Raw genomic sequence first — 25,207 nt, 5'->3', positions numbered from 1 at the left:
GAGAGAGAGGGAGACACAGAATCCGAAGCAGGAGCCAGGCTCTGAGCTGTCAGCACAGAGCCCAACGTAGGGCTTGAACTCATGGACCATAAGATCATGACCTGAGCTAAAGTCAGATGCTTAACTGACTGAGCCACCCAGATGCTCCTGGATGTTTCCTTCTTAAAAGTGCCGGAAGAAAAAAACCTCAGAAGGTTGATCATTCATTCATTCATCAAATATTGAGGTATACTATGTAGCTAGGATGCAAAGTTTGGGGAATAAAATACTCTTCCCTCGCAGAACTCACAGTCTAGTGAGGGAAGACAGATGCATAGATAGATAATTATAATACAGTTTCGAAGGTGAAGGAAGAGAAACATGCAACTCATGATGGGCATGCAAAGGGGGTGAGCAGACAATGTGTCCCAGCGTGGGAAAAGAACACCACCAGATGGACCAGGATTGTGGGCCCAAGTTACTAATACCACATCTCCCCATTGTTAGCTCTGAAGAGCAGTTCTCATTTCCTCCAAGGGAAGTTCTTGCTGAAGTCTTGCCTCACTTTTATGTCTGTGTTTAACACAGTCTGTCAGGGCCTTGCTTTTCACAGAGGGGCATGCTACTAGATGTTACGTTTGAGCATCACTGACATGACCGAACTCTAGGGATGCTAATATTCGATGCACAAAAACATCTCCCTGGGAGCAGGTCGGCCTGTGCCTATGGACATCCTTGGGAAAATTCAGCTTTGATCCAAAAGAACCAAATGTGCCTTACGTACCATTGCCTCTCCTTAAATGCTTGTTGAAAAACAATAGACTCTCAGTGTTCTTTTTAAGTTTATTTATTTTTACTTATTTTGAGAGAGTGTGTGAGTGGGGGAGGGACAGAGAGCGAGGGAATCCCAGGCAGGCTCTGCACTCTGAGTGCAGAGCCTGATGGAGGGCCCAAAGTCATGAACTGAGTGAAGCTGAGCCCAAGTCCAGAGTTGGATGCTTAACCAACTCAGGCACCCAGGCCCTCAGTGTTCTTAAACCAGCCCTTTGTTGTTCCCTTGGGTTGCTGAGTTTCTTCATCTCTCAAGGGGAATAACATTCCCTTGTGGATTTGTTGTGAGGGCTGTCATTACGCACCCAGGCACCCATACCCATGTCTGGCCCGTGGTATTATTTCAACGAAGGAGCAGAACTCAGTGCATTCTCTCTCCAGGGCCAGGATTGGTTACCGAGGACAGGTCACAGTGGGCGCCCTGGTGAAGAAAGGGAGTAAACTAAATGCAAGTTAACATGTTGGAGTTTAGGACTATTTACTGTGAGACTGATGATGTAGAGCTTTCTCAAGAAAGCTTCTTCCGGGCTCAACACAGTGCTTCAGTAATCACACTTCTGACCCCATCTCTCACAGGCCCCAGGGAGACTGGAATCGGAGATCCTTCAGAAGCAGGACTTCACAACGTACCCTATTCTTGTGTCATCAGGGTGGAGAAGTGACAACACAGAGCCCTCAAAGAAGTACAGAGACGTGAGGATCTCTGGGGGTGGGGAGAACAAAATGCTAGTAGGTGTCTGATAGCTGTAGGGTGGCTTCATTGTCCAATTAACAAGTACCTGAAAACAGAATCTGATGGAACGAGGCTCAGTTGATTACTGTGATTCATTTCCACACTTCATGACTAGAGAAAAGAAAACCAAATGCCAAAGAGGACTGAATTGTAGACCTTCTCCAAGTGGAAATTGCCTTAGATCCACAAGTCCGATCTTAGTGACAGATGAAGAAACTTGCCCACTGATGAGTGGCAGAAGGGCTGGCAACCCCCTGATTTCCCATCTAATGTGATTCCAGTATTTCATGCTAGAAAAAATACACCTAGAATTATTTAGCTTGGAGAACAAAGCGCGGCTACATGACAGTTCAGGAACACGGAAGTGTTATACCTCTGGGTAGTTAACCAGCCTTCTAACTGTAGGTGAGGACAAAATCCAGTCATCCCTTCGGCTAACATTGAGTGCTAGCTATATCTCATTCAAAACCATTTCCGGCTCCATGAGTTTAGTGAATTCACTGTTCTGCACTTCGTCTTGAACAAGATATGGGAACATCTATTGAGTGTAAAGAAGGGAAGTCCCCCGCCTCGAGGAAGGTGAGCTGCCCAGTGTATTCTTGATCACATGTACTGAAGAAGTCATAGCGGTGTTAGGACTCATCTATACAATCCAAACACATTGTTTGGTTTTGGACTATGCCACTTTCTGATTTTTTTTCCCTCAGCTGATGGCCCTGCCTGCCCACCCCAGACCAGCTAGGAGGGAAGAGAAGTTGTCTGTGGCTGTCCTCGGTGCTTAAAGGTGCTGTAGTGGATGCTATGCTGTGCCATCCGGACACCCCTCTTCAGGACTGACACACTCACCCCTGTGCCCCCTCCTGTCCATGCTGCTGGGAATTTTGGTGGCTAACAGTTCTCAGCTGAGACCCATCTAGGGATTGCCATCCATTGAAAAATCATCCAAGTCCACTCCCCCTCCTGAGACAGCCTGTAGCGGTTGGTCAGTGTCGGAGGACAGAGGTCTGATTCTCTTGCCGCTGCAGGGAAAACTCTGAAGGGTCATAAGAGCTCCAGAGTTCCTCTGTCCAATTCTGTGGCCTTCTCGCTCTCACAGGTGATACTGATACCAACACAAGCTTCATAAGCCTTTACTCATATTTCTTTAAAAAACAAAACAAAACACTATTTATTGTTTTTAAGTAATCTCTACACCCAGCATGGGGCTGGAACTCACAACCCTGAGATGGAGAGTCCCACCCTCCACCGACTGAGCCAGCCAGTGGCACCCTTTACTCAGATTTTGGTCTCAAAGTGTATTTGCCCGGGAACTCAACCTGCCAAGAATTGGTGCCAAGACTACCAAGGAGAGCTGAATCTAAACTGTGATTTTGTTTTATTTTTTATATTTTACTGATAGATTGGTGTGGTTGACATCTTTATTGCTTTGGAGATGGGGGCAGGTGCTCAGGAGCTCTTGATGGGGGCGGCCCCCTCTTCACCGGCACAGGCTTCTGGCAGCCATGTGCACATCTGGGTGGTACTTGCTCTTGCGGGTCGTGTGCCTGGTGCTGCTGAGGGTGGCCAGGGCATTCTTGTTGACAGCAGTCCTCATGCAGGAGGTGGCGGGGTTTCACTGGCCGGATCTCTGCTTCCTGACCACCGCTGCACCATGCCTTTGGTCAGCAGCTCGGTGCCCACCCGTGCCCACCCATGCCCACAGTCTTGGGGTGAAACAAGCCTGTTGTAGCAGGAGTTGTGAGCCTTCGGGTTATCTGGCTGGGTGCTGGGTGTCTTCTTCTTCCTCCTGATCAGGAAGCTGGAGCAGCGCCATACGACCGGACGCGGCAGTGGGCACACCTGACGTGGCCTCAAACTATGGGAAAACAAATGGGGATTTCAAAGGATTTCAAAGCCGAATCACCTGTTGGCCAGCTGGCAGTGAGGCCCCCATCCCCGGTGGTAGGTAGAGCATGCGTGGCCCCCGCACACTGGATCAGTGCAATTGTTGAAACCCTCACTGGCCGTGAAGTAGGATGGGATCCTGGGGAAGGGCAATGCATCGGTGGGGGAAATACACCGTATCTGAGAAGTTATAAAGACCGTGGGATTGGGCGGCTGCTCTGCTGGAGGCTCTTGATGCCTCGGGAAAAGGTGATGAAGGGCTGAGGGTAATTAATCACCAGCTAAAGGCCGACTGTAAAGCCTGAGGCCCTCCTTGGCAACTTATAAAGAGACTTTTACCTCCTGCATCTTCAGGACCCTGAGAATAAGCTCCAAGATTTAATTATGAGAGTAGGAGAGTTCCCGAGAAGTTTGAATTCTTAACTCTGGCAGGTCTGTTTGGAAGGAGACACGGACTGGGACATCTGGGTCGATGCTTTTGAACATCCTGAATCCCCCATTCTCCTGCATCCCTCTGGCCTGCATAAGTATCTACTTCTTCCTGTCAGAGGCCATCCCTCCTCCCTTACCCAGCTGGGTGCCCCCTCATGGAAGACTGCCCTGCAGACACCAGTGGGTCTGGCCAGCATGTACTGGCTGCAGATGGTTGAAGATGTGCTGGGCTGGGTTATGAGGTGTTGGATCAAGGAGAGTGGGATATAAAGTTTGATAAGGAAGATGGATATGGAAGTAACTTCCCATGATACAGGACTTAATGCTCTAACAAGGCCCCCAAGAGATGTTGCTAATACTCGGATAAGGTGCCTCTTAGAAAGTCAGAGGAAACCATGGCCCACATTAAGTGAAGCAGAAATGCCAGAACAGGGTGCCTGGGTGGCTCAGTCAGTTAAGCGTCTGACTTTGGCTCAGGTCATGATCTCAGTTTGTGAGTTCGAGCCCCGTGTCGGGCTCTGTGCTGACAGCTCAGAGCCTGGAGCCTGCTTCAGATTCTGTGTCTCCCCCTGGCTCTGCCCCTCCCCTGTTCATGCTCTGTCTCTCTCTCTCTCTCTCTCTCTCAAAAATAAATAAAAAATAAAAAATTTTACAAAAATGCCAGAACAGTCATGGTAGATGGTGGAACATCAAAGGGCTAAAAAACATGGGCATCTTAGAGTAAATATGCTAAGTAAAGCCAGAAAAGTCACCAAATGATTATGTTCCATGAGAGGGCCCAAGGGTAGTCCATCTACTGAAGCAATGAAGAATGTCCTGGTGAGACAGGCACCAGTTTCATTGAGAAGCTCAGGGATGGCCTCGCCCTAAAGGCTAGTGCTGAACTGTCACAGAACTGGGCTCACTGGTAGCAGTGGGGATGGCAGGGCACTGGAACAGGCAGGTGGTGGGTGCCTAACTGTTGGAATCAAAGTAACTGAATTACTGCACTGGGCGGGAAGGTTGGACAGGCATCCAGGGTCTGAATCTGATTGGCAGATTGCTGGAGATGATTCACAGAACATGGCTTTCCTAGGAATGAGATAGATGGCACTCAACAAGGCTATTTTTTTTTAATGTTTATTTTTGAGAGAGAGAGATAGAGCAAGTGGCGGAGGGGCAGAGAGAGAGGGAGACACAGAATCTGAAGCAGGCTCCAGGCTCCGAGCTGTCAGCACAGAGACACGGGGCTCGAACTCATGAACTGTGAGGTCATCACCTGAGCCAAAGTTGGACACTTAACCAACTGAGCCACCCAGGCACCTCTCAACAAGGCTATTATTGCCCAATCTGTACCATAAAAAGAAATCAAGGATGGACAATCAGGAGGCTGAGGACAGCCACCTGATAAAAAGTTACAATTCATTAAAAGAGAAAACCTTATAGTTTCTTCCTGTTTCTACACCTGAGCCAGCTTTAAAAAATCATCCTTTATTGGGGTGCCTGGGTGGCTCAGTCAGTTAAACGTCCGACTTCGGCTCAGATCATGATCTCATGGTTTGTGGGTTCAAGCTCTTCGTTGGGCTCTGCGCTGACAGCTCAGAGTCTGGAGCCTGCTTCAGATTCTGTCTTTCTCTCTCCCTCTCTGCCCACTTATTCTCTCTCTTTCTCTCTCTCTCTCAAAATAAATAAACATTAAAAGATTTTTAATGAAGTATAATTTATTTACATTAAAACTCACCAATTTAAAACGTACATTTTAGTAAGTTTTTCAAATTAACCATCACCACAAGATAGGTAACATTTCCATCATCCCACAACATTCCCTTATGCCCAGTGAGGTACTAGAAGAGCCAACTTATAACATCTAATGAGATCTGATTGTTAGCTAGCACCTCTTGCATACGCAGTGTTCAATGACATCACACTGGATACATGAAATTGTCAGTGGAAGGGGTATTTACACCACAGAAATTGGCAAATGCTACAAACCAGGGCTTCCTTCCCACTGAAAGCAGGTTGTTAAACATTTACTAGCCCACCATTGCTCATGCCCCTTTGCAGTCCAATCCCCATCCAAAGTCTGGCTCCTAGCCACCGCTGATACTTTGTCACAAGAGTTTTGTGTGAATGGAATCATATAGCATGTAGTCCTTTGTGTTTGTCTTCTTTCACATAGCGTATCTTTATATATTTATTTTTAATTAATTTATTTAGTTTGAGAGAGACATAGTGCGAGTGGGGCTTGAACTCACAAAATTGGGAGATCGTGACCTGAGGTGAAACCAAGAGTCGGACACTTGACTGACCCAGCCACCCAGGTGCTCCTCACATAGTGTATTTTTAGATTTATCAGTGCAGTGTGTATCATTAGTTCCTTTACCTTGATGAGCAGTATTCCATTGTTTATGTAATGCTGATGACCATGTTTCCATTTGGGGTCATAAAGTTCCTATGAACATTAATATATCATTAGTAATTTTTCATTTCTCTTTAGTAAATGCCTGGGAACAGGGCTACTAAGTTAAATGGTAAGGGCATGTGTAACTTTGTAAGAAATTGCCAAAGCCTTTTCCAAAGGCTATCCCATCCTGCATTCCTACCAGGAACATCTGACCAGTTTCTCTGAATCCTCACCAGCATTTGGTGTTATCTGTTTTTAATTTTAGCCATTAAATTTTTTTTAAATGTTTTATTCATTTTTGAGAGACAGAGAGAGGCAGAACGTGAGCAGGGGAGGGGCAGAGAGAGAAGGAGACATAGAATCTGAAGCAGGCTCTAGGCTCTGAGCTGTCAGCACAGAGCCCGAGGCAGGGCTCAAACCCAGAATCGTGAGATTATGACCTGAGCCAAACTTGGATGCTTAACCGACTGAGGCACCCCTAATTTTAGCCATTTTGATAGGTGTATAGTAAGATCTCATTTGTGGTTTTAATTTGAATTTCTCTCATGGCTAATTATGTTGAATATCTTTTCATGTGCTTATTTTCCCTCTATATACCCTTTTTGATAAAATATGTTCAGGTCTTTTGCCCATTTTCTGGTCAGATTGTTTGTAATTTTTTTCACTTTGAGTTTGAGAGTTCTTTTTACATTCAAGATACTGCTCCTTTGTTAGATCCATGATTTGCAAATATTGTGTCCCAGTAGCTTGTCTTTTCATCCTCTTCACATGGGCTTTCCAAGAGCATATTTAAATTTTAATGAGGTCCACATTCTTGATTTTCCCTCTTATGGATCATTTGGCATCAAATGTAAGAACTCTTTGGGGTGCCGGGCTGCTCAGTCGGTAGACCATGCAACTCTTGACCTCAGCATTGTAAGTTTGAGCCCTGCATTGGGTGTAGAGATTACTTAGAAATAAAAATCTTAAAAAAAAAAAAAAAAAAAGAACTATTTGTCTATTCATAGATCTTGAAGATTATCTATTTTTTTTTTAAAGTTTTATAGTTTTAGTTTATATTTAGGTCTGTGGCCATTCTGAGTTAAATTTTGTATAGGGTGTTAGATGTAGGTTAAGTTTTATTTTGTGCCTATTGCTCTAGCTTTGTTGAAAAGGTTGTCTTTCCTCCATTTTATTGTTTTGGTATCTTTGTCAAAAAAAAAGAGTTGGGCACATTTGTGAGTCTGTTTCTGGGATCTGTATTCTGTTCCATTGATCTATGTGTTTATCTCTCCACCTACAGGGATACACAGCATTGATTATTATAGCTATATAATAAATCTAAAATTTGGGTAGACTGATTTCTCACACTTTATTCTTCTTTTTCAAAATTCATTAAGTTATGCTAGTTCCTTTGCCTTCCACATAAACTTTAGGACAATCTTGTATATGTTTACAAAAAAAAATATTGGGGGGGCGCCTGGGTGGCTCGGTTGGTTAAGCGTCCGACTTCGGCTCAGGTCATGATCTCACGGTTCGTGAGTTCGAGCCCCGCGTCGGGCTCTGTGCTGACAGCTCAGAGCCTGGAGCCTGTTTCAGATTCTGTGTCTCCCTCTCTCTCTGACCCTCCCCCGTTCATGCTCTGTCTCTCTCTGTCTCAAAAATAAATAAACGTTAAAAAAAAAATTAAAAAAAAATTGGGATTTTGGTAGTAATTACATTAAACCTGCATATCAGTATAGGGAAGAAGTGACATCTTTACTATGTCAAGTCTTTTGATCCATGAACACAGTATGTCTCTCCATTTATTTAGATCTTTGATTTTTTCATCGACATCATGTAGTTTTTACCATATATATCTCGTATGTTTTGTTAGATTTATACCTATGTATTTTTGAACAATTTTAAAGTGTATTTTTAATTTTGGTGTCCACATGAGTGTGTGTGTGTGTGTGTGTGTGTGTGAATTTATTTTTAGGATTTTTTTGTAGATTCCTTTTTTGTAAGATTTTCTACATAGACAATCATGTCATCAGTAAATGGGGACAGTTTTCTTTTTTCATCTGTATGCTTTTTAGTTCCTTGTCTTGCCTTATTGCACTGTCTAGAACTACTAGCAGTATGTTGAAGAGGAGTGAGAACAGATATACTTGCCTTTTTCCTGATCTTAGGAGAAAAGTGCTCAGACTTTCACCATTAAGTATAATATTAACTGTAGACGTTTTGTAGGTGCTTTTGTCAAGTTGAAGAAGTTTCCCCATACTCCCATTTTTCTGAGAATATATATATTTTTAATCATGAATGGGTGTAGACTTTTACCAAACGATTCCTCTCCATCAATTGATGATCATGTAATTTTCTTCTTTGGAGGGTTACTGTGGTAGATTACACAGATTGACTTTTGAATATTGAGCCACATTTGCATCCCTGGAATAAACCCCAGTTGAGCATGGTATATAAATCTTACCACAATTTGATAAAATCTATGTGCTGATACTTTGTTAAGGAGTTTTGCAGTTATATTCATGAGAGATATTGACCTGTACTTTCTTTTGTACTATTGTTTTGTTTGTTTTCATGGTAATACTAGGAATTGGGAAATATTCCCTCCTATTTTGTGGAAGAAATCATACAAAGTTAGCGTTACTTCCTCTTTAAACATCTGGTAATTCTCCAGAGAAACCATCTGGACCTGAGAGCTTTTTTGGGGGATATGGGGGGGGATCTTTATGAATTAATTCTCCTTGTTATAGGGCTATTCAAACAATCTGTTTCACCCTGGGTCAGTTGTGGTAGTTTGTGCTTTTCGAAGGATTTGGTCGATTTTGTCAAATTTATGCATGTAGAGTTTATAGTGTTCCCTTGTCATCTTTTGATATTTGTGAAGTTTCTAGTGATATGCTATGTTTCTTTCCTGATATTTGTAGTTTGTGTCTTTTTTTAGTCAGTCTTGCTAGTGGTTTGTCGATTTTATTGGTGTTTTTCAAAGAACTAGCTCTTTCATTGATTTTCTCTTTTTTTCTTTTATAAATTGCTTTGCTTTCTGTTCCTTTTCTTATTTTTTTTTTATTTCCTTGCTTATGCTTGTTTTGAGTTTACTTTGGTCTTCTTTTTCTAAGTTCTTAAGGTGGGACTTTAGATAAAATGTATGCATTTAGTGCTTTGATTTTTCCTCAGCACTGCTTTAGCTGTGTGCAACAATGTTTGGTATGTTTTCATTTTTATTCAGTTCAATGTATTTAAAATTTATTTCCCTTGAGAATTCCTTATTGACCCATGAATTATTTAGAAGTGCATTTAGCTTTGAAGTATTATAAGATTTTCCTCCTTTCTTTCTACTGTTGGTTTCTATCTTATGTCCATGGTCATCAGAGAACATGTTCTGTATGACTCCATTTTTAAATCAGTTGATATTTGTCTTATGGTCCAGGTTACGGTCTATCTTGGTATATGTTCTGCTGGAGCATAATAAAGGTCCATTCCGCTGCTGTTGGGTGGAGTGTTCTATAAATGTTGATTAGGCCCTGCTGACTGTGTTGTCATTTCAGTATTGGCACCTATTGATTGTTTTTTTTCATTCAGTTTGAGATCTTCTTGGTTCTTGGTATGATGAGAGACCCCCCTCCCCATATATAATGACTTTATTTTAATGTTTATTTATATTTGAGAGAGAGAGCGCACAAGCAGGGAAGGGGCAGAGAGAAAGAGGGAGACACACAGTCCAAAGCAGGATCCAGGCTCTGAGCTGTCAGCACAGAGCCTGATGTGGGGCTCGAACCCACAAACTGTGGTATCATGATCTGAGCCGAAGTAGGATGCCCAACCGACTGAGCCACCCAGGTGCCTCAAAACTTTATTTTTTTAAGTAATCTCTCTACACCCAACATGGGGTTTGAACTCACCACCCAAGATCAAGAGTCGTGGGCTCTTCTGACAGTCAGGCAACCCATGATGACTTTTTATTGGAACCTAGATATTTTTGTGTTATGAGATTGAATCAAAATTGAAACTTCTGTTTTAACTTTCTGTGAACTGCTTTGGCATGGGAAGGGGAGGTGGGACTTCATGACCCTCCACCAGCTCTAATCTCTGGCTTTGAGATTCCCCCCTCTGCAATGCTCCCTACAGCACAGTGCAGGAAACTATCTCTAGGTTCGTGGCCATTCTGAGTTAATTTTTGTATAAGGTGTTAGATGTAGGTTAAGTTTTATTTTGTGCCTATTGCTCTAGCGTTTGTTGAAAAGGCTGTCTTTCCTCCATTGAATTGTTTTGGTATCTTTGTCAAAAAAAAAAAAAAAAAAAGAGTTGGGCACAACTCTCAGTAAACTGAGGCTATCATAGGGCTCATCTCATTTATTTCCCTTTTCTCATTTAATGAAGTTCTGTACTACTTGCTTTTCAATATCCATAAACATTTTTTATAATTTTGTCTGGTTTTTTAGTTGTTTATAATGGGAAGGTGATTTCTGTCAGTGGAAGAAGTCTTCCCGAACCAGTTTTTCAGCTGGAAACAACTGATGTAAGAGGCTAGGCCCCTAGAACAAAAGACCTTGAAACAGCATGACCCTCTTGCAGGTCCAGCATAATATGTCCTGGACCATATGGACATTCCACAGATCATCACATTACTTCATTCAAGGTAATAATTCCCCTGGTCCTATAAGGACTCACGACCTTTGCTTAATACATGCTGGAGAAAGAGGCACATTCAACCATTTGAGAAACTGTTGTATACAGGGTCTTATCTGATACTGATGTCCATGGATCTGAAGCATCATCATGGCCCCCTGGTAGAGTGGCAGTGTATGGGGATGGGGTGACAAATGTATTCCAGACTCAGGTCTAGCTCTCAGTGGTCCTACTGGGTTCGTAGATCCACCCAGCGGTCATTTCACTGGTCCTTAATGGGTAACTGAGATGGATATATTTGATAGTTGGCAGAACTACACTAACCATGATAGGGTTAGAAAGGCCAACACGAAGCTCCTGAAGTTGCCGCTACCATCTCAGGCCAAGATAATAAAAACTATCACAGTAGTGGCCCTCTTGCAGATCTAAAGGATGCAGGGATGGTGGGCCCATTAAAACACTATTTAATTCACCAGTCTGGTCCCTGGTAAAATCAGAAAGTTCTTGGAGGATGACAGTGGATGACAGCCATCTCAATCAAGTCATTTGAATTGTATCTGTTGTGCTAAATGCTAAATGTGGTGTCTTTGCTAGAGATTAACACAGCTGCAGGTACATGATAAGCGGCCATTAATCTGAGCAATATATTCTTTTCCATCTCTGTAAGAAAGGACCATAAAAAGTACTTTCACTACTGGGATGAGCAGGAATAGTCTTGCACCTGGACCATGTAAAACCTCCCACCCTGTCATAATATGTCCTGGACCATATGGACATTCCACAGATCATCATGTTACTTCATTGATGACATCATGGTAATTGTACAGGATGAGCAAGAAATGGCAAGTACACTAGAGGCCTTGATAGGATAAACATCCTTCAAGTAGTGGTACATAAAACTGCAAATACCCAGTAATGTTTTTAGAGGTCCAGTGGTCTGGACCATGCCAGGATGTTCCCTCCAAAGTAAAGGAGAAACTTTACTTCTCACATCTCACTCCCAAGAAGGGAATACAGTGCCTGACAAACCTCATTAGGGTCTACAGACAGCATACTCCACACTTGGGAATACTGTTCTGACACATGTATCAATTCTGATAATGGACAGATGCAGTCATGGCCTGCAAGGGCAATATGACCAGGTACCTTATCAGGTAACCTATTTGGACCAGAAGTACAAGTTGAGGGGGTGTGGGTAGGAATCTAGATGGGGAGTAGAGAAGGGAGATGAGTACCAGTGCAGACAGGGTAAGTTACAGCAGCAGGGGCTATGGTCTGTCCCAGACCTTCCTCTGTTAACCAGTTTTCCCAGGAAAAGAGGCCCATCAAATCCTGAAGGGATCACTCTAGAACTCAAGAAACAATGGATCCGAACAGCACGAAAGGTGGACTATAGTGAAGACCTAGTGTGCTGCCCAGATTCCCCGCTTCAGGACTGAAGCACTCATTTCCCAAGCTGCTAAGAATGCGGATGGCGCTCTTCCGAGTCCCCTTGGGAGCTGCCTTTTCCTGAAGTCAGACACCTCACCCAAGGACATGGCCCCTTTTTAGCCAATGTGGGGGTACGTATGTGGCCATTTGCCTCAATAAGAGTACACATTTCCACACAGCCATCCTAGCTTGAGTGTGAGGGACTGACCGAGGTCTTTGTTGAGACCAGCTTAACCTCCTCCTCTACCAAATCCTGCTTCCTGGACTCCCCCACAGGTGTCGACCCAGTCTAAGATCCCTTCACCATAAACTTCCTGCACACAAATTTCCAATTCAGTCTGTTTCGCCAGGAACTTACACTATGACAAATATTTAAACACTTTTGAGACGAGCTGTGTGGAATGTTGTGGTTGTTGCTCAGGCAATTTCAGAGATGTTCTGATGGGGACATGGTGGTGTGGAAAGATGTGTTAAATGAGCTTTTCACCAGTAACAGTAGGGATGAAGGTCATTGAAATGGCAGATTTCAAACAACACCAGTCGTAAGTTTCAACACACCTTGAGTTATGGAGTCTGCAAGTGTGTGGCTGGCTAGTTTTCAGCGCAACTGATGATAGACTTCTATCAGTTGGGATGGACTCATAGTGGTAGGTGAGCTCAAACATTAGGTTACAAACTAGTCTCTCTGAGCTGATAAAGACAGCAGAGTCATAAATTGTGTGACCTCACATTGTATTGGAGTGACTAGCACAATCCATTTGTCAACAGTTGGATCTTTTTTCCACTCGTAGACCTTGAACTTAGGCAGAATTATCTACTTCCCTTATCTCCTATCAACATACCTGTTCCATAATTACCCAATGACTAGCCCTATATCTTAACCTTGCTCTGGAAACCAAGATGCCATCTTTTTCAAAATTTCAGGGTTACAGAAACAAAGTAAGTTCCCTTTTTAAGCTTTTTTCATTGCTGCTTCATTTTCTCCAACAATTACCCTTAGGCCTTATTTGGATCCCTTTAGAAAAGTAGAATCCATTGTGCTTATTCATATTTATAGCTTTATAAATATACCTAACAAAAATGACTTTTAAGACCTAAGACATATCAGCTTGTTAAGTAATTTGCCCATAGCACCCACGGGATATAGCCTATAAATGAATTTTATTTTCCCTTCCTTTTTAGCACCAAACCCCAGTAGCTCAAGAGTACAATCTACTTGGAAGTTCTGCCCCCAGTCTACTCATGCCCAGTAAACAGCATCTAAAAACACAATCTCTCTAGTCAATGGTTTTGTAATAGCACTGCATGGTGACAAACGGTAGCTATACAGCATAATGTATAGAATTATCCAATCACTACGCTGTACACCTGAGGATGTAACATGGTGTTGTCAACTATACATTAAAAAAAACTAAAAATTAAAAAGGTAAAATTTATCAAAACTTATGCACACACGTAAAGACCATACATGGTGCCATTTGCTTGAGAGAAATGTAAAGACATAAAGGTGCAGTACTAAATCATAACTGCATAAAATTAACTGTAAAGACTGTAATAAACTAAAAAATAAGTAAAAAGAACACAATCTCTTTATTTCCTCTTGAGATACAAATGTTCAGTTTGTATGAGAATGAGCCTAGTGATGGAGACAGTGACTAGCTCTTCCATTTGTTCCAGTGAATTTCAGGCTAAATAAGATCCAGACTGTTTCCATCTGTTAATATTCAGCTTATCAAATCTACAGCCTGGTACTCCTTGAGCAGAACTACTCCAGTAAGGCCAGATGTGGTAACAGTCCAAGACAGAGGTGGGAAATACGGAGGATTCAACGTGTACATGCAGTTTCGGCTGATGTCTCCATATGCTCTGTAAAATTCCACTATTTTGTCAGAGCTGGGAGTTGATCAGGGTGATGGCCCATCATTGCTCCACTGCTCCTGATTCGGCTCTTCTTTTTTGTTTATTCATTTTGGGGAGAGGGTGTGAGTGCGGGAGGGGCAGGGAGAGAGGAGGACAGAGGATCCGAAGCAGGCTCTGCACCGACAGCACAGAGCTCAATGTGGGGCTCGAACTCACCAACCGAGAGACCATGACCTGAGCTGAAGTCAGATGCTCAACTGACTGTGCCCTCCAGGGGCCCCTGATTCTGCTCGTCTGATTTTGAGGGAGAGTAGATTCAGAAAGTCTGGGAGCTGGTGGGGGTCATTCCCTTGGCAGCTTGTTGGGCTAACCAGTACTTGTATCTTTTGGTCTTGGGCCTCTCAAAGTTCACCACAGACATAGGTACCCTCACAGTGTCAAGTCCATTTACCTGTACACAAAACCAAAGGAATCCTCAGAGGTTAGTTGGGCAGATAAGAGCTAATACCAAGCTTTTTACCCAGCCAGAAAAAGGAGACAGGACGTGAAATACTCACCGTCACCTCACACCAGTACTTGCCCCACTGTGTAATGGGTTCTTCTGGTAACTTTAATGCATGTGGGGCGACCACAACACCAAGCTGCAAAAAAGTCAAAGCCAAAAGGAGCTCTGTTTATGTTGCTGCAACTCTAGGCAACCTCAAAGAAGGTTCTGGAATTTCCTGTACAGGAATGAATAAAACTGAGTTTACCCTGGCTGATACCATGTTTACCCGCCACAGATAGTGGCAGAGAAACTCAGTCCTAATTTCTCAGAAAGGTAGGAGGATCCACCAAAGAGAAACAGGGCTTGAGACCAAAATCACTTCCTCCACACAAGAGTAGAAACTCCACAGTGGGTCACATTTCCCAGGTTTTTCCTAGAGAGGAAATAAATGATACCACCATCTTTTCCTATCAGTCTTCAAATTTTGACCACCCTTACTCTTTGGTCATTTCCCTTTCTCAACCCTGCAACCAAGAACACTTTCCCTAACTCCAGCTGGACGATCACACCCTTTCCTAATGAAGGGATCGATCCTGGGCCTCCTTCCCAGGGGTAGCTTCTGCCCTCAGAGGGACAGTGGTGCTTGGTGCTTGGGAACACTCACATTTTTGAAGAAATGGCGGGCAACTATTTCAGGGTTTAGTTCCCATTTGACGTTGTTTTTCATCCCCACCTCCAGGTGACAGCTTTTGAGAAACGTCACTGTCTGATAGAAAATATAAACAGGGGCTAGGTTAGAGTTGGAATCAAAGGAGAAGAAACATGTTAGCAAGAGGCACAAGGTCTGAATTCAGGAAAGAGGCACAATGTCTGCCTCACAAGCATACAGGTGAGAAGATGAATAGGAAAGCGAGTATTTCTACTGCCTCAAGGCTGATTCTGTACAAAGAAGGAGAACATCACCTATTCCTGGTTGTTCCTAAGCAAGGAGAAACAGGCCATGTCAAAGTTAGACTTATCAATGGGGACCACTGATACATCCCAGGATAGAATGGCTTTCGTAGACCATTTTAACCCAATACTTCTGGCCCTTCAGTCCCACCTCTATCCCATTAACAATTCCTTTCTGCTTATAGAATGAAATATAAATTCATCAGCCGAGGATTCAAAATGTTTTACAAATCTCACCCCAACTCTCTTTACATTATCCTGTATTGAGTATTATCCTCATGTATGTATGTATGTATCCTGTATTAAGCATTATCCTGTATGAGTCCTCTGTTTTTGCTAGACTGGTCTACCTTTTATGTTAAAGCGTGCTTTAATTATCTACGTACATTTTTTCTCCCTTAAGAATACCTTTCCCACCCTCCTGGCCTATCCAAAGCCTACTAATCCCACAAGGGCCAATCTAATCCCATCTGAAGAAAAGCCCTCTCCATCACTCTAATCCTTTTTGGTCCATGTCATTCTTCTAATCTACTGCATTGAAGTTACTGATCACTTTCTCATGTGTCTTATGTTTTTTGTGACTTGTCTGTTCATCTATGGAGGCAGAGCCCTCATCTCACACTTTTCCATGGGTCCCCTACTACCTGGGTTGGGGCTTTACTCAATAAGCTAGGGCACTTCACCCAACAAGTCAGGATCTCCCAGGAGTTCTCAAAACCAGTTTTGGCAGCCAAGCATTTCCCCTTTCTCCTACACGTGTGTCTGCAATCAGGATACTTCAAGGAAATCAAGGAACCTCTCAGGAGAAGGCTGGTAACTCCTCCATGTTTTTACTCACCATCTCACCTGCCCTGGTCTGGATCCTCTCTAATTTTCCTTCTTGTCTCAGCTAGAAAAAGAAAGTTAAAGGTGAAAAAAATGAAAAGAAAAATGAGTCCATGATAAATATCAAACTCTTATTATGCTGGACATAGGCTGGGTTTCTGGATTCCTATTCTTCTAATCCCTATTTCGTTTTTAAGTTAAATATCAAAGGGAAGGAAGTTACTAGAAGAAATCTTAAGGTTTTATTCTTCCAAGTCCCTCTGCTCACCAATTTCTCCTCTTCAAAGAGTTTCTTGTTTTCAGGGGATGCATATACAGCCAGACCTTGAGGCAACAGTCGATTCCGGCCCAAAGGTTTCTTCACTGAGACCAGGTCACCCCGGACTCCAAGTCCTGCCAAGGAGAACAGATACTGGATCAGATGACCTCCTAAAGAGGCGATGATCAAAGACGCACCTCTTATTCTCTCACAGTACTTATTCCTCCTAGAAAAAATATTAATACTAAGAACAACACTTAAGGGACTTCTAATTAGTTTTTTTACGGCGTGATTTAGAAGTTTCACATTCCCTGTACAAAGTGAGAGTTGTCCCATCACAGGGTTTCAGTCATTGTAGCACATGCTGTTGGGCCTCCTTTCCCCTCTACACAGTTGCCCCATTCGCGTTCCTTTTTCTATGCAGGAGGCCAATAGCACAATCACAGTACTTTTTATGGCTTCCTCTCCTCAAATACAGAGCAGATCATTTCTACAAACGGCGAGAAATAGCTAAACGGGGAGGGCAGGAAAGAGCTGACGCCAAACGGGGCCAGCCTGAGGTGGGAGATACCTTTGCCGGGCCTTACCTACCACCGACTGGGTGAGGATGAGCTCCAGGTTGCCTTTGGGCCCGTGTTTCGTGTCCTCTACCAGCTTGTAGACGCGGTGTCGCCGGTGCAGGCGCGGCTTCCGGCCGTCTCCAGCCAACGGTACCTTCCACCAGCGCTCCACGATGACCGTGCCCTGGCAGTCGGGGAGCGGGGGTGAGCGAGTCTCCCGGGGAAACTCCTGGCGCCCTCAGGCGCCGGCACAATGTGAACCCGCCACCCTCAGGCCGGAACCCCTCGGAAGCAATACTCGGGCGTAAAGAGCCCCGCCGGAGGCGAGGACCGCCACGGCTCAGAGATGGGCCTCACCCGACTGTGAGAGAGGCTGAAGCCGCGCTCCGGGCCGGGGGCGGCCCACGCGAGCGGCAGCCGCAGCAGCTCCCGGACGGCTCCTCGCAGCAGCACCCACGCCCCAGCCGCCGCCATGTTCCCGGCGCCGAGGGAGAGCGGAGGAGGCCCCCGGCGCCGGCGCAGGAAAGGCCCCAGCGGCTGCCCGCGGCGCGCCTGAGCCGCCGCTGCTCCCGCAGGCGAAGCCGAGGGGCAGGCCCGGCCCGGGTCTGACCGGCCTCCCAGCCAGGGTCTGGGTCGAAGCTCCGTGCTTCAGCGCTGCCTCATCGCCTCTTCCCTGTTTCTTCTCGGGGCAGGGACGCCCGTAGTTGTTGGCAGATCATGGAGGGAGCTGGAAAAGGCACCGTGTCCCTCTTGGCTTCGCTTTAAAATGGGGGCTTCGGTTTAGCTGCAGTAGCTCTGAGGGTTCCAGCTCTGGCGTTCTGTGATAACCGGATGATGAGGGAAGAGGGACGCTGCTTTCCCTTTTCCTTACTGCAGATCTGCCTAAAAGTGGGGGAGGGATGGAATCCTCTGGAAAACTATGGCAGCCCCGGGAGGAGGCTAACCCTTAATCTTTACACCTGCGGTATTTAAGCTCGTGTTTAAAGCAGAATTCAAAATCACAAGGGAGATGAGCCACAGAAAAAGGAAACTGTGGTAGAGTCTGGACCGTTCGAGGGTCTCAAGCCCTCGAGAGAAGACCATCTAGATGGGATGAGCAGGGTCTGTTTTGGCAGCGGAGATTGTGTAAGGGCGCTCTCAGCATCGTGTTGTTTTACTTGTTTGACCGGTAAACGTTGTCCCTCCTCCTAATTGCACTTTCCTCACTTAGCTTCCAGGACACCAGTTTTGTTTTTGTTTTCTTCCTACTTCACCAGTTTTCAGTCTCCTTGCCTGGTTTCTCCTTTTCTCCAAACTTCTTAGGGTGCTGCCTAGGACAGTCTTTGGATCTTTACTCTTCTCAGTATACACCCCCGCTTTGATCTCCTTCAGTCTTGATGACTTCCAAAGTTCTCCATCCTAGACGTCTCCTAACTTCGCCCAACTCGAATAGCCTGCTGCTTACTCCTCTTCTTTTTTTTTTTTTTTTAATTTTTTTTTTAACGTTTATTTATTTTTGAGACAGAGAGAGACAGAGCATGAACGGGGGAGGGTCACAGAGAGAGGGAGACACAGAATCTGAAACAGGCTCCAGGCTCCGAGCTGTCAGCACAGAGCCAACCTGGGGCTCGAACCCACCGACCGTGAGATCATGACCTGAGCCGAAGTCAGACGCTTAACGGACTGAGCCACCCAGGCGCCCCTGCTTACTCCTCTTCTTGTGTGTCTAGTGGACACTTCAAAGTTAATATGCTCCAAGCTAAACCTGTCTCTAGAGCCTGCTTCAAACTGTCTCACCTTGCAACCTTACCCATCTCAGTTGATGGAAACTTCTTTCAGTTCTTGGACTCAACTTCTTTCTCTCATGCTCCAGGAAATCCTGGGGTTCTATCTTTAAACAATTTCCAGAATCCAACCACTTCGCCCCACCTTCAGTGCTTCAGCCTGGAATAAGACACCATCTTTCCCCTGGATCACTGTAGTAGTCTCTTGGCAAATCTCCTTTAATGCTCCCCAGTTTATTTACAACACAACAGTCAGGATCTTTTAAAAAACATAGATAAGATCATATCACTCCTCTACTCAAAACTTCACAGTGACTTTCCTCACACTGTAGTCTACAAGGCTCTCCCAAATCTGGCCCATTAGCTCTCTGACCTCACCTTCTGCTTTCCTCAGAACTTACACCGCAGCCTCCCTGCTGTTTCTTGAAAACACCGGGCACTCTCTTCAGGGCTTTTACATCCACTGTTGCGTAGGCACGGAATCCTCTTATCCCCAGATGCTGGCTTGGCTGACTCCCTCACTTCCTTTAAGTCTTCGATTAAATGCCATCTTTTCAATGAGGCCTACTTGGATCACTGTATTTGTTTCCCCAGCCTGCCCCACCCCCTTCACCTCCTGACCTTCCTTTATCCTGCTCTTTTCTCCATAGCAGTTCTCATTGAACATCCTAAGTTTTCTTACAATGTTTACTGTTTTCTTTTGTCTTCTCACTGTTAGAAGCTAAGTTCCATTACGCAGGGATCTTCGTTTATTGGTGGATCTCGGCACCTAGAATTCTGCCTGGCTTTCAGTAGGCCTTCAATAAATATTTGTTGAATGAAATGAGTGAATGAATATGCAGAGGTCTCAAACTGGTGGCCCCAGAATCAAATTTTGCTCACAATGTTGATTTTTTTAATCAACAGCTTTTATTTTTTAATTACCACCCCTTTAAAAAATTTGGAGGAATTTAGCACAAAAATCTATCTTTCCATTTTATGTTGAAAAATCATATCATCTGGAAGCACTGAGTCTGCATTTCTGCAACTGGATGAAACTGAGTTGTCAGCTTATTTTAGTTTATGAGCTTTCCATTTTGCTACAGCCCCACCCAGCAGCTCCATTAATTTCCATTAGCTGTCTTGGCTCCTAAAGGCATTTATAGTTTGCAATTTCTACCCTCCAGCGCAATGAGAAAGTTCAACAATGTGTAGCACCCCTGGATTATTAAAGGTAGGGATGACAATAAAAATATTGAGTTGATAGGAACTGAGAACCAATGAATCAAGTCAGGCATTGGATCAGGGCTTTGGAAACCTACAGTGTCAGACACCAACCATTTAGTTGCTGAAGTGGGATGTGTGTGGTGTGTGTTACGTGAGTGTGCGCACATGCACGCGTGCCGCTGGAATAAGGGGCCAGGTTGAGGGCACTCAACAAGTGTTCAGGCAGGGCTATTCACCAATCAGTACAGAAGCTAAAGTACTGGTACAATTAAAAGAAAAAAAATCACTGGTACAGCCATGAAGTACATACTAGGTGAGTAGGAGGCTTAGTTAAGGGGGTTGGGTGGGGTGGAGGAGCAGCAGAGTGGAGTCTTGAAGTGACATAGGGCTGACCCTTTGCCCATGTCATAGTGCCCACCGGGTCACAATGACACCAGGCTGCCTGAACCCCTGCCACTCATCTCTGAACCTCACTTTGCCGCAGGGAGGCACTGAACTGAGAAACTGCCTTGTAACAGGTTGCGCCCCTCTATCTTCTCCCTTTCTTATATCAAGAGGGGAAAAACACGGAACTACCTCTACCCGATCTGGTCACCATACGCCTATTACCTTTACTGTTACAAATACCGGATCACCCTCCGGGAGAAGATGCTGCCTTGTTATAAAAGGTACTTGTTTTCCTCTCTACTTGTAGTTGTTTACATAAACGGTCAGGAAAAATAAGAGAATTTGAAGGAACTTCCCAAGTGGCGAGAGATAATAATAGCAAAATAGGATGGAAGGCTGGCATGGAACTTAAAATTTTCCCACCTGGCTGGCCTGGGAGAATGGAAGCAGATAGGCTCATCCACAAAAGATAGTGCCAGAGCCTGGTCCTATGTACCTGGAAGTTATGAACCCCTCCCCTTCTCAGATGCAGAGGTAAACTAATTTGGGCCCCCTTTTCCTAACCAGCATCATATATAAGGAACGGGAGGACTTGACACTCCGGCCCCGTTCCTGCCTTCAGTGCTCCTGAGTCCCCAGCAGGCCTCCAGGGGGTCAGAAGCACTGAGCAGGGTGACCACGACCAGCTTAAAGAATTATACTCGGTAAGTGGACTGCACACTGATGCTGTGCGGGGGCGGCCCCTGGCTTGCTGTGATGACACCTTAGGGAGAAGGGGCATAATTAGCTAACTGGAGAACAAATTTTAGATCTCGAGGCTCACGCAGAACAGCTACTTGCTTTGGAAACAAGGATTCTGGCCCAGAGATACTAAGTCAAGATCACAGAGCTGGTGGTGAGAAGCAGGATGGGGAAAGATGAGGTTGGAACAAAGAGCAGAACGAATTAAGAGTTCTGGGACGGAAACTTGTTTAGATGCCAAGAGAGGACTAGAACCTAGAACTCCTCGACTTGGCCCTGTACCATACTACAATAACATGCCTGTGGGTGACCTCTGCATTTTAACTGAGAAATCCGAGAATTCAGAGAAAACTCCCATGATGTAAAAAAAAGTGGAAGAGCACGGTCAGTGAGTCCGTAAACAGATGACACAGCATTGTTTAAAGAATAAGCTCCCTAGGGGTGCCCTGGCTGGCTCAGTTGGTGGAACATGCGACTCTTGATCTCGGGGTTGTGAGTTCGAGCCCCATGTTGGGTGTGATTAAAAATCTTAAAAAAAAAACAAAAACAAAAACAAAGCTCTGTGATGTAAATATGTTTCTGAAGTGTTGGTGCACCCCTCGGGTGAGGTTAACAGGCAGTGATACTGCAACTGCATTGACTGGTTTCCAGATTGGTATCAAGGAAAACTCCACAATAGAGAATTAGGTCCTAGGACTAAGGGACAGAGTGAGGATTTGGCTCCAATTCGGTCAGCCCCAAATTTGCTTCCTCAGACACAGCCAAATTGGCCTGAGATCTGACCTGAGGACTAGATGAGAACAGGAGACTGTGTTACTCTTTTGTTCCCTTTCCAGGCTGGGAACCTGACGGTGCTGGCTACTGACCCCCTGCTTCACCAGGATCCAGTACAGTTAGACTTCCACTTCCGCCGCACCCCCCAGACCTCTACCCATTGGCACGGCCTTCTCAGTGATCATCGACTCTTCCTGGATATCCCATATCAGGCCTTGGATCAAGGCAACTGGGAAAGGTGACTGAGCCCTGATAGGAAAGTGGGGTGGGTGAGCGGGGAAGAGGCAGGAGGGTCCCTTCTTTCATAATGTCATAATCAGGTGGTGGGTGTGCTAACCCATGAGGGTGGATTCAGGAGCTAGATACTTTCACACCACTGAACTGGCATGCAGGCAAGCCCATGAGCTGAGCCAGGATCTGGGCTTCAAGGGAGAAGAGCCCCCCGGGAGATTGATGGACCCCGATTCAGAAACACAGAAGTGAGGATCAACAACAGGATGTGTCTTCGGACTGTCTTTCTAGAGTGGCTCCTTCTCCCCAGGCCCCTCTAGGATATGGAGGTCAGTCCTGTTGTAATCCCTGGGCTTCGGAGAAACATTTACCAACACCAGCTTATCAACTTTCATTTCCTGGCCTGAGTCAGGAAAAAAGCCATGAGGTTTCTTCTACTCAAGTAGGTGTTTGGATTTTGAATTCACTAAATATTTCATCAACTAGGATTCCTCTTTCTGGCCCCTAGTTTGACTGCAACATTGGAGTATGTGGAGGAGAAGACCAACGTGGACTTGGTGTTTGTAAGCTTCCAAAATAACCGGAATGACAGAGGTAGGGATTGGCAGTCCTTTCTGGCCCATGGTGCTGAAGCAGCTGACAGCAACTTTTCCTTTGTAGGAGACCCTCTTCCCCAACTTTTTAAAAAAGATCACACTCATACACATTTCAGGGATTTAACCACCATCATCCCCACCCCTGTTCCAAGGAAATGAAGGCAACTAGCACTCTGTTAATTTAGATTACACTTGGATTATGAGGAAAGCCTCGAAGGTAGATTTCAGAAGCCAGACCGAGGAAGCACTGGTGACATTAACAGAACTATTCAAGGCATGTAGCTGGTAGGACAGAAAGGACCTCAAATGTATTAAGCACCTACAGTGTGAAAGTGTTGGGTATAGGGCCAGAAAGACAGGAATGGGTTTATCCGGATGCTTGGAGCACACGTTCCAGAAACTACGACCTCCTCCCTCCTCCTCCCCCACTTCTATGGGACAGAAGATGGTCAAGAGCTTAGTACACCATCATTGTTAGGCATTTCATGATCATCATCTTATTTAATCAAATTCTGAGGAAGATCACCATGTTATAAATGGGAAAACTAAAGCTCCGAAAAGGTAACTTGTAGTGTCACAAAGCTTAGCAAGCCTTAGAGTCAGGGGTGGAGTGTAGGTTTGTTAGTCCAAAGCAGACCACCCTAATGCTTGCACTACATGGCTTCCCTTCAGCCACTCCCTAAAGAAGCCAAATCCAGGGAAACAGTTGTATAGAGCCTCAAAAAATGTTCTAATTTTTTTTCACAGATGCCCTGCTACGGGCCTTCAGCTATATGGGCTTTGAAGTGGTCAGACCAGATCACCCTGTCCTCCCTCCTTGGGACAATGTCATCTTTATGGTATATCCCCTTGAAAGGGAACTTGGCCACCTGCCCAGTGAGCCTCCCTGAACATGCCTATTCCTGTTGAGGGGCTGGGAGCCTTGACCACTGCGAACCAGGATGTGATTCAGGACACCTTTCATTCTAGAAATAAAGGGTAGTGCAATCCTCAAGTGTTCACTATTTCTTGGGGGTGTGGGGGAAGGCAGGGTTGGCTGTAGTGGAACATTAGCCTTACAGAACTGAATTCACTATAGAATAAACGTTTGATGGAAAAGTCAGGGAAGAGAGCCAAGGATTTTAGATTCCTTTGCTTTCCCCTCTACTCCAAAATCCATTTATTTATTCTAACCAGTAACTGTGTACTTGCCAAGAGCAAAAGCCAGGGACTAGGGAATTCAGAAAGACAAGCCTTGTTGGGAGTTTTTCCTTCACATATATCAGATTGGATTAGAGACAAGTATGAATTCCTTCTCTTTGGATGTGGAGAAAATCCAAGAAGGTAGCTGGACCCCACAGCTTTGGCTCAAGGGGAGGATTTCAAAAGACAAAATAAATATGGAAGAGGGTGTTCCAGACAAGGACAGGGTGTGTTGGAGCCCATCCAACTGGGACATGAACTGATGAGACATAAAGGCCACATAAATGGAACAGACTTGTACTCACGGGAAGAAGCCACGGCTAAGAATGAGGCACTGCTTGTTTTCCTCAGCAAGAAGTCCTACCAATGAATTACATCAGGGTCCCCTTTAAGAGTGAAGGCCAAGGGGCCGAGGAGCCTGGTGACTGACTAGTGGGCCTCGTGACCCTGTTGTGGAGCAGTTGCCAACCCCAGGGCTGAGCCTGCTTTGGGGGGGAGGGGGGGGCCGCGGTAGTTCACTGCAGCCAAGGTCCGAAACCTTGTCAAATCAATGGCAGCCCTCCAAGGATTCTTCCAAGATCCCACAAACTCATCAGAGATGCTCCCTCACTGGAGCCTTTCTCTAACACACGGTACTGAGAGTTTTCTGAGAAAATAAATTTTGAAAATTTTGGCTATGGGAAAACCCATGCGGTATATGGGTAGGCCTAATTACTAGGTTAAAAAAACAAAACCCTGGATAAAGCATCCTCATGTGCTAGTTTTAAGTTTTGTAGTTCATCTTACAGATCCTTAAAAAGCCCTCCCTGTCCTCAGAAAATTAAAAATAGATCTACCCTGTGATCCAGCAATAGCACTGCTAGGAATTTACCCAAGGGATACAGGAGTACTGATGCATAGGGGCACTTGTACCCCAATGTTTATAGCAGCACTCTCAACAATAGCCAAATTATGGGAAGAGCCTAAATGTCCATCAACTGATGAATGGATAAAGAAATTGTGGTTTATATACACAATGGAGTACTACATGGCAATGAGAAAGAACGAAATATGGCCCTTTGTAGCAACGTGGATGGCACTGGAGAGTGTGATGCTAAGTGAAAT

General features: G+C 44.8%; 2 protein-coding genes and 1 long non-coding RNA gene across 4 annotated transcripts; 2 read left to right on the top strand and 1 right to left on the bottom strand.

The window, feature by feature from the left end:
* Positions 1-8,198: 8,198 nt before the first annotated feature.
* LOC131503940 (uncharacterized) lies at positions 8,199-13,553 on the top strand. Its single transcript, XR_009257699.1, has 2 exons — positions 8,199-12,412; positions 13,464-13,553. It is a non-coding gene; the product is annotated as an uncharacterized LOC131503940 (long non-coding RNA).
* A 303-nt stretch (positions 13,554-13,856) lies between these two features.
* MRPL9 (mitochondrial ribosomal protein L9) lies at positions 13,857-17,748 on the bottom strand. 2 transcript variants are annotated; one of them, XM_058715727.1, is made up of 7 exons: positions 17,581-17,735; positions 17,251-17,407; positions 16,673-16,797; positions 16,418-16,468; positions 15,293-15,394; positions 14,699-14,782; positions 13,857-14,592 (listed from the first exon to the last, which is right to left on the bottom strand). In XM_058715727.1, the coding sequence occupies exons 1-7, from the start codon at positions 17,695-17,697 to the stop codon at positions 14,458-14,460; spliced, it is 771 nt and encodes a 256-aa protein (XP_058571710.1). In that variant the 5' UTR covers positions 17,698-17,735; the 3' UTR covers positions 13,857-14,457. The 2 variants fall into 2 exon arrangements, with proteins under 2 accessions (XP_058571710.1, XP_058571711.1); XM_058715728.1 differs by having other exon boundaries at positions 14,503-14,615; positions 17,581-17,748.
* A 2,939-nt stretch (positions 17,749-20,687) lies between these two features.
* OAZ3 (ornithine decarboxylase antizyme 3) lies at positions 20,688-23,915 on the top strand (the record flags this gene model as incomplete). The annotated part of the gene is given in 6 exon segments (XM_058693233.1): positions 20,688-20,860; positions 21,147-21,207; positions 21,209-21,283; positions 22,157-22,332; positions 22,834-22,919; positions 23,669-23,915. Coding segments are annotated over 6 exon segments (714 nt in total), but the record flags the coding sequence as incomplete, so codon positions are not given.
* Positions 23,916-25,207: the final 1,292 nt, after the last annotated feature.

This window comes from Neofelis nebulosa, chromosome 2 (genome assembly GCF_028018385.1).
Source record: "Neofelis nebulosa isolate mNeoNeb1 chromosome 2, mNeoNeb1.pri, whole genome shotgun sequence".
Classification (NCBI taxonomy): domain Eukaryota; kingdom Metazoa; phylum Chordata; class Mammalia; order Carnivora; family Felidae; genus Neofelis; species Neofelis nebulosa.
The sequence above is the reverse complement of the archived record's forward strand: the minus strand, read 5'-3'. Positions and strand labels throughout refer to the sequence as shown.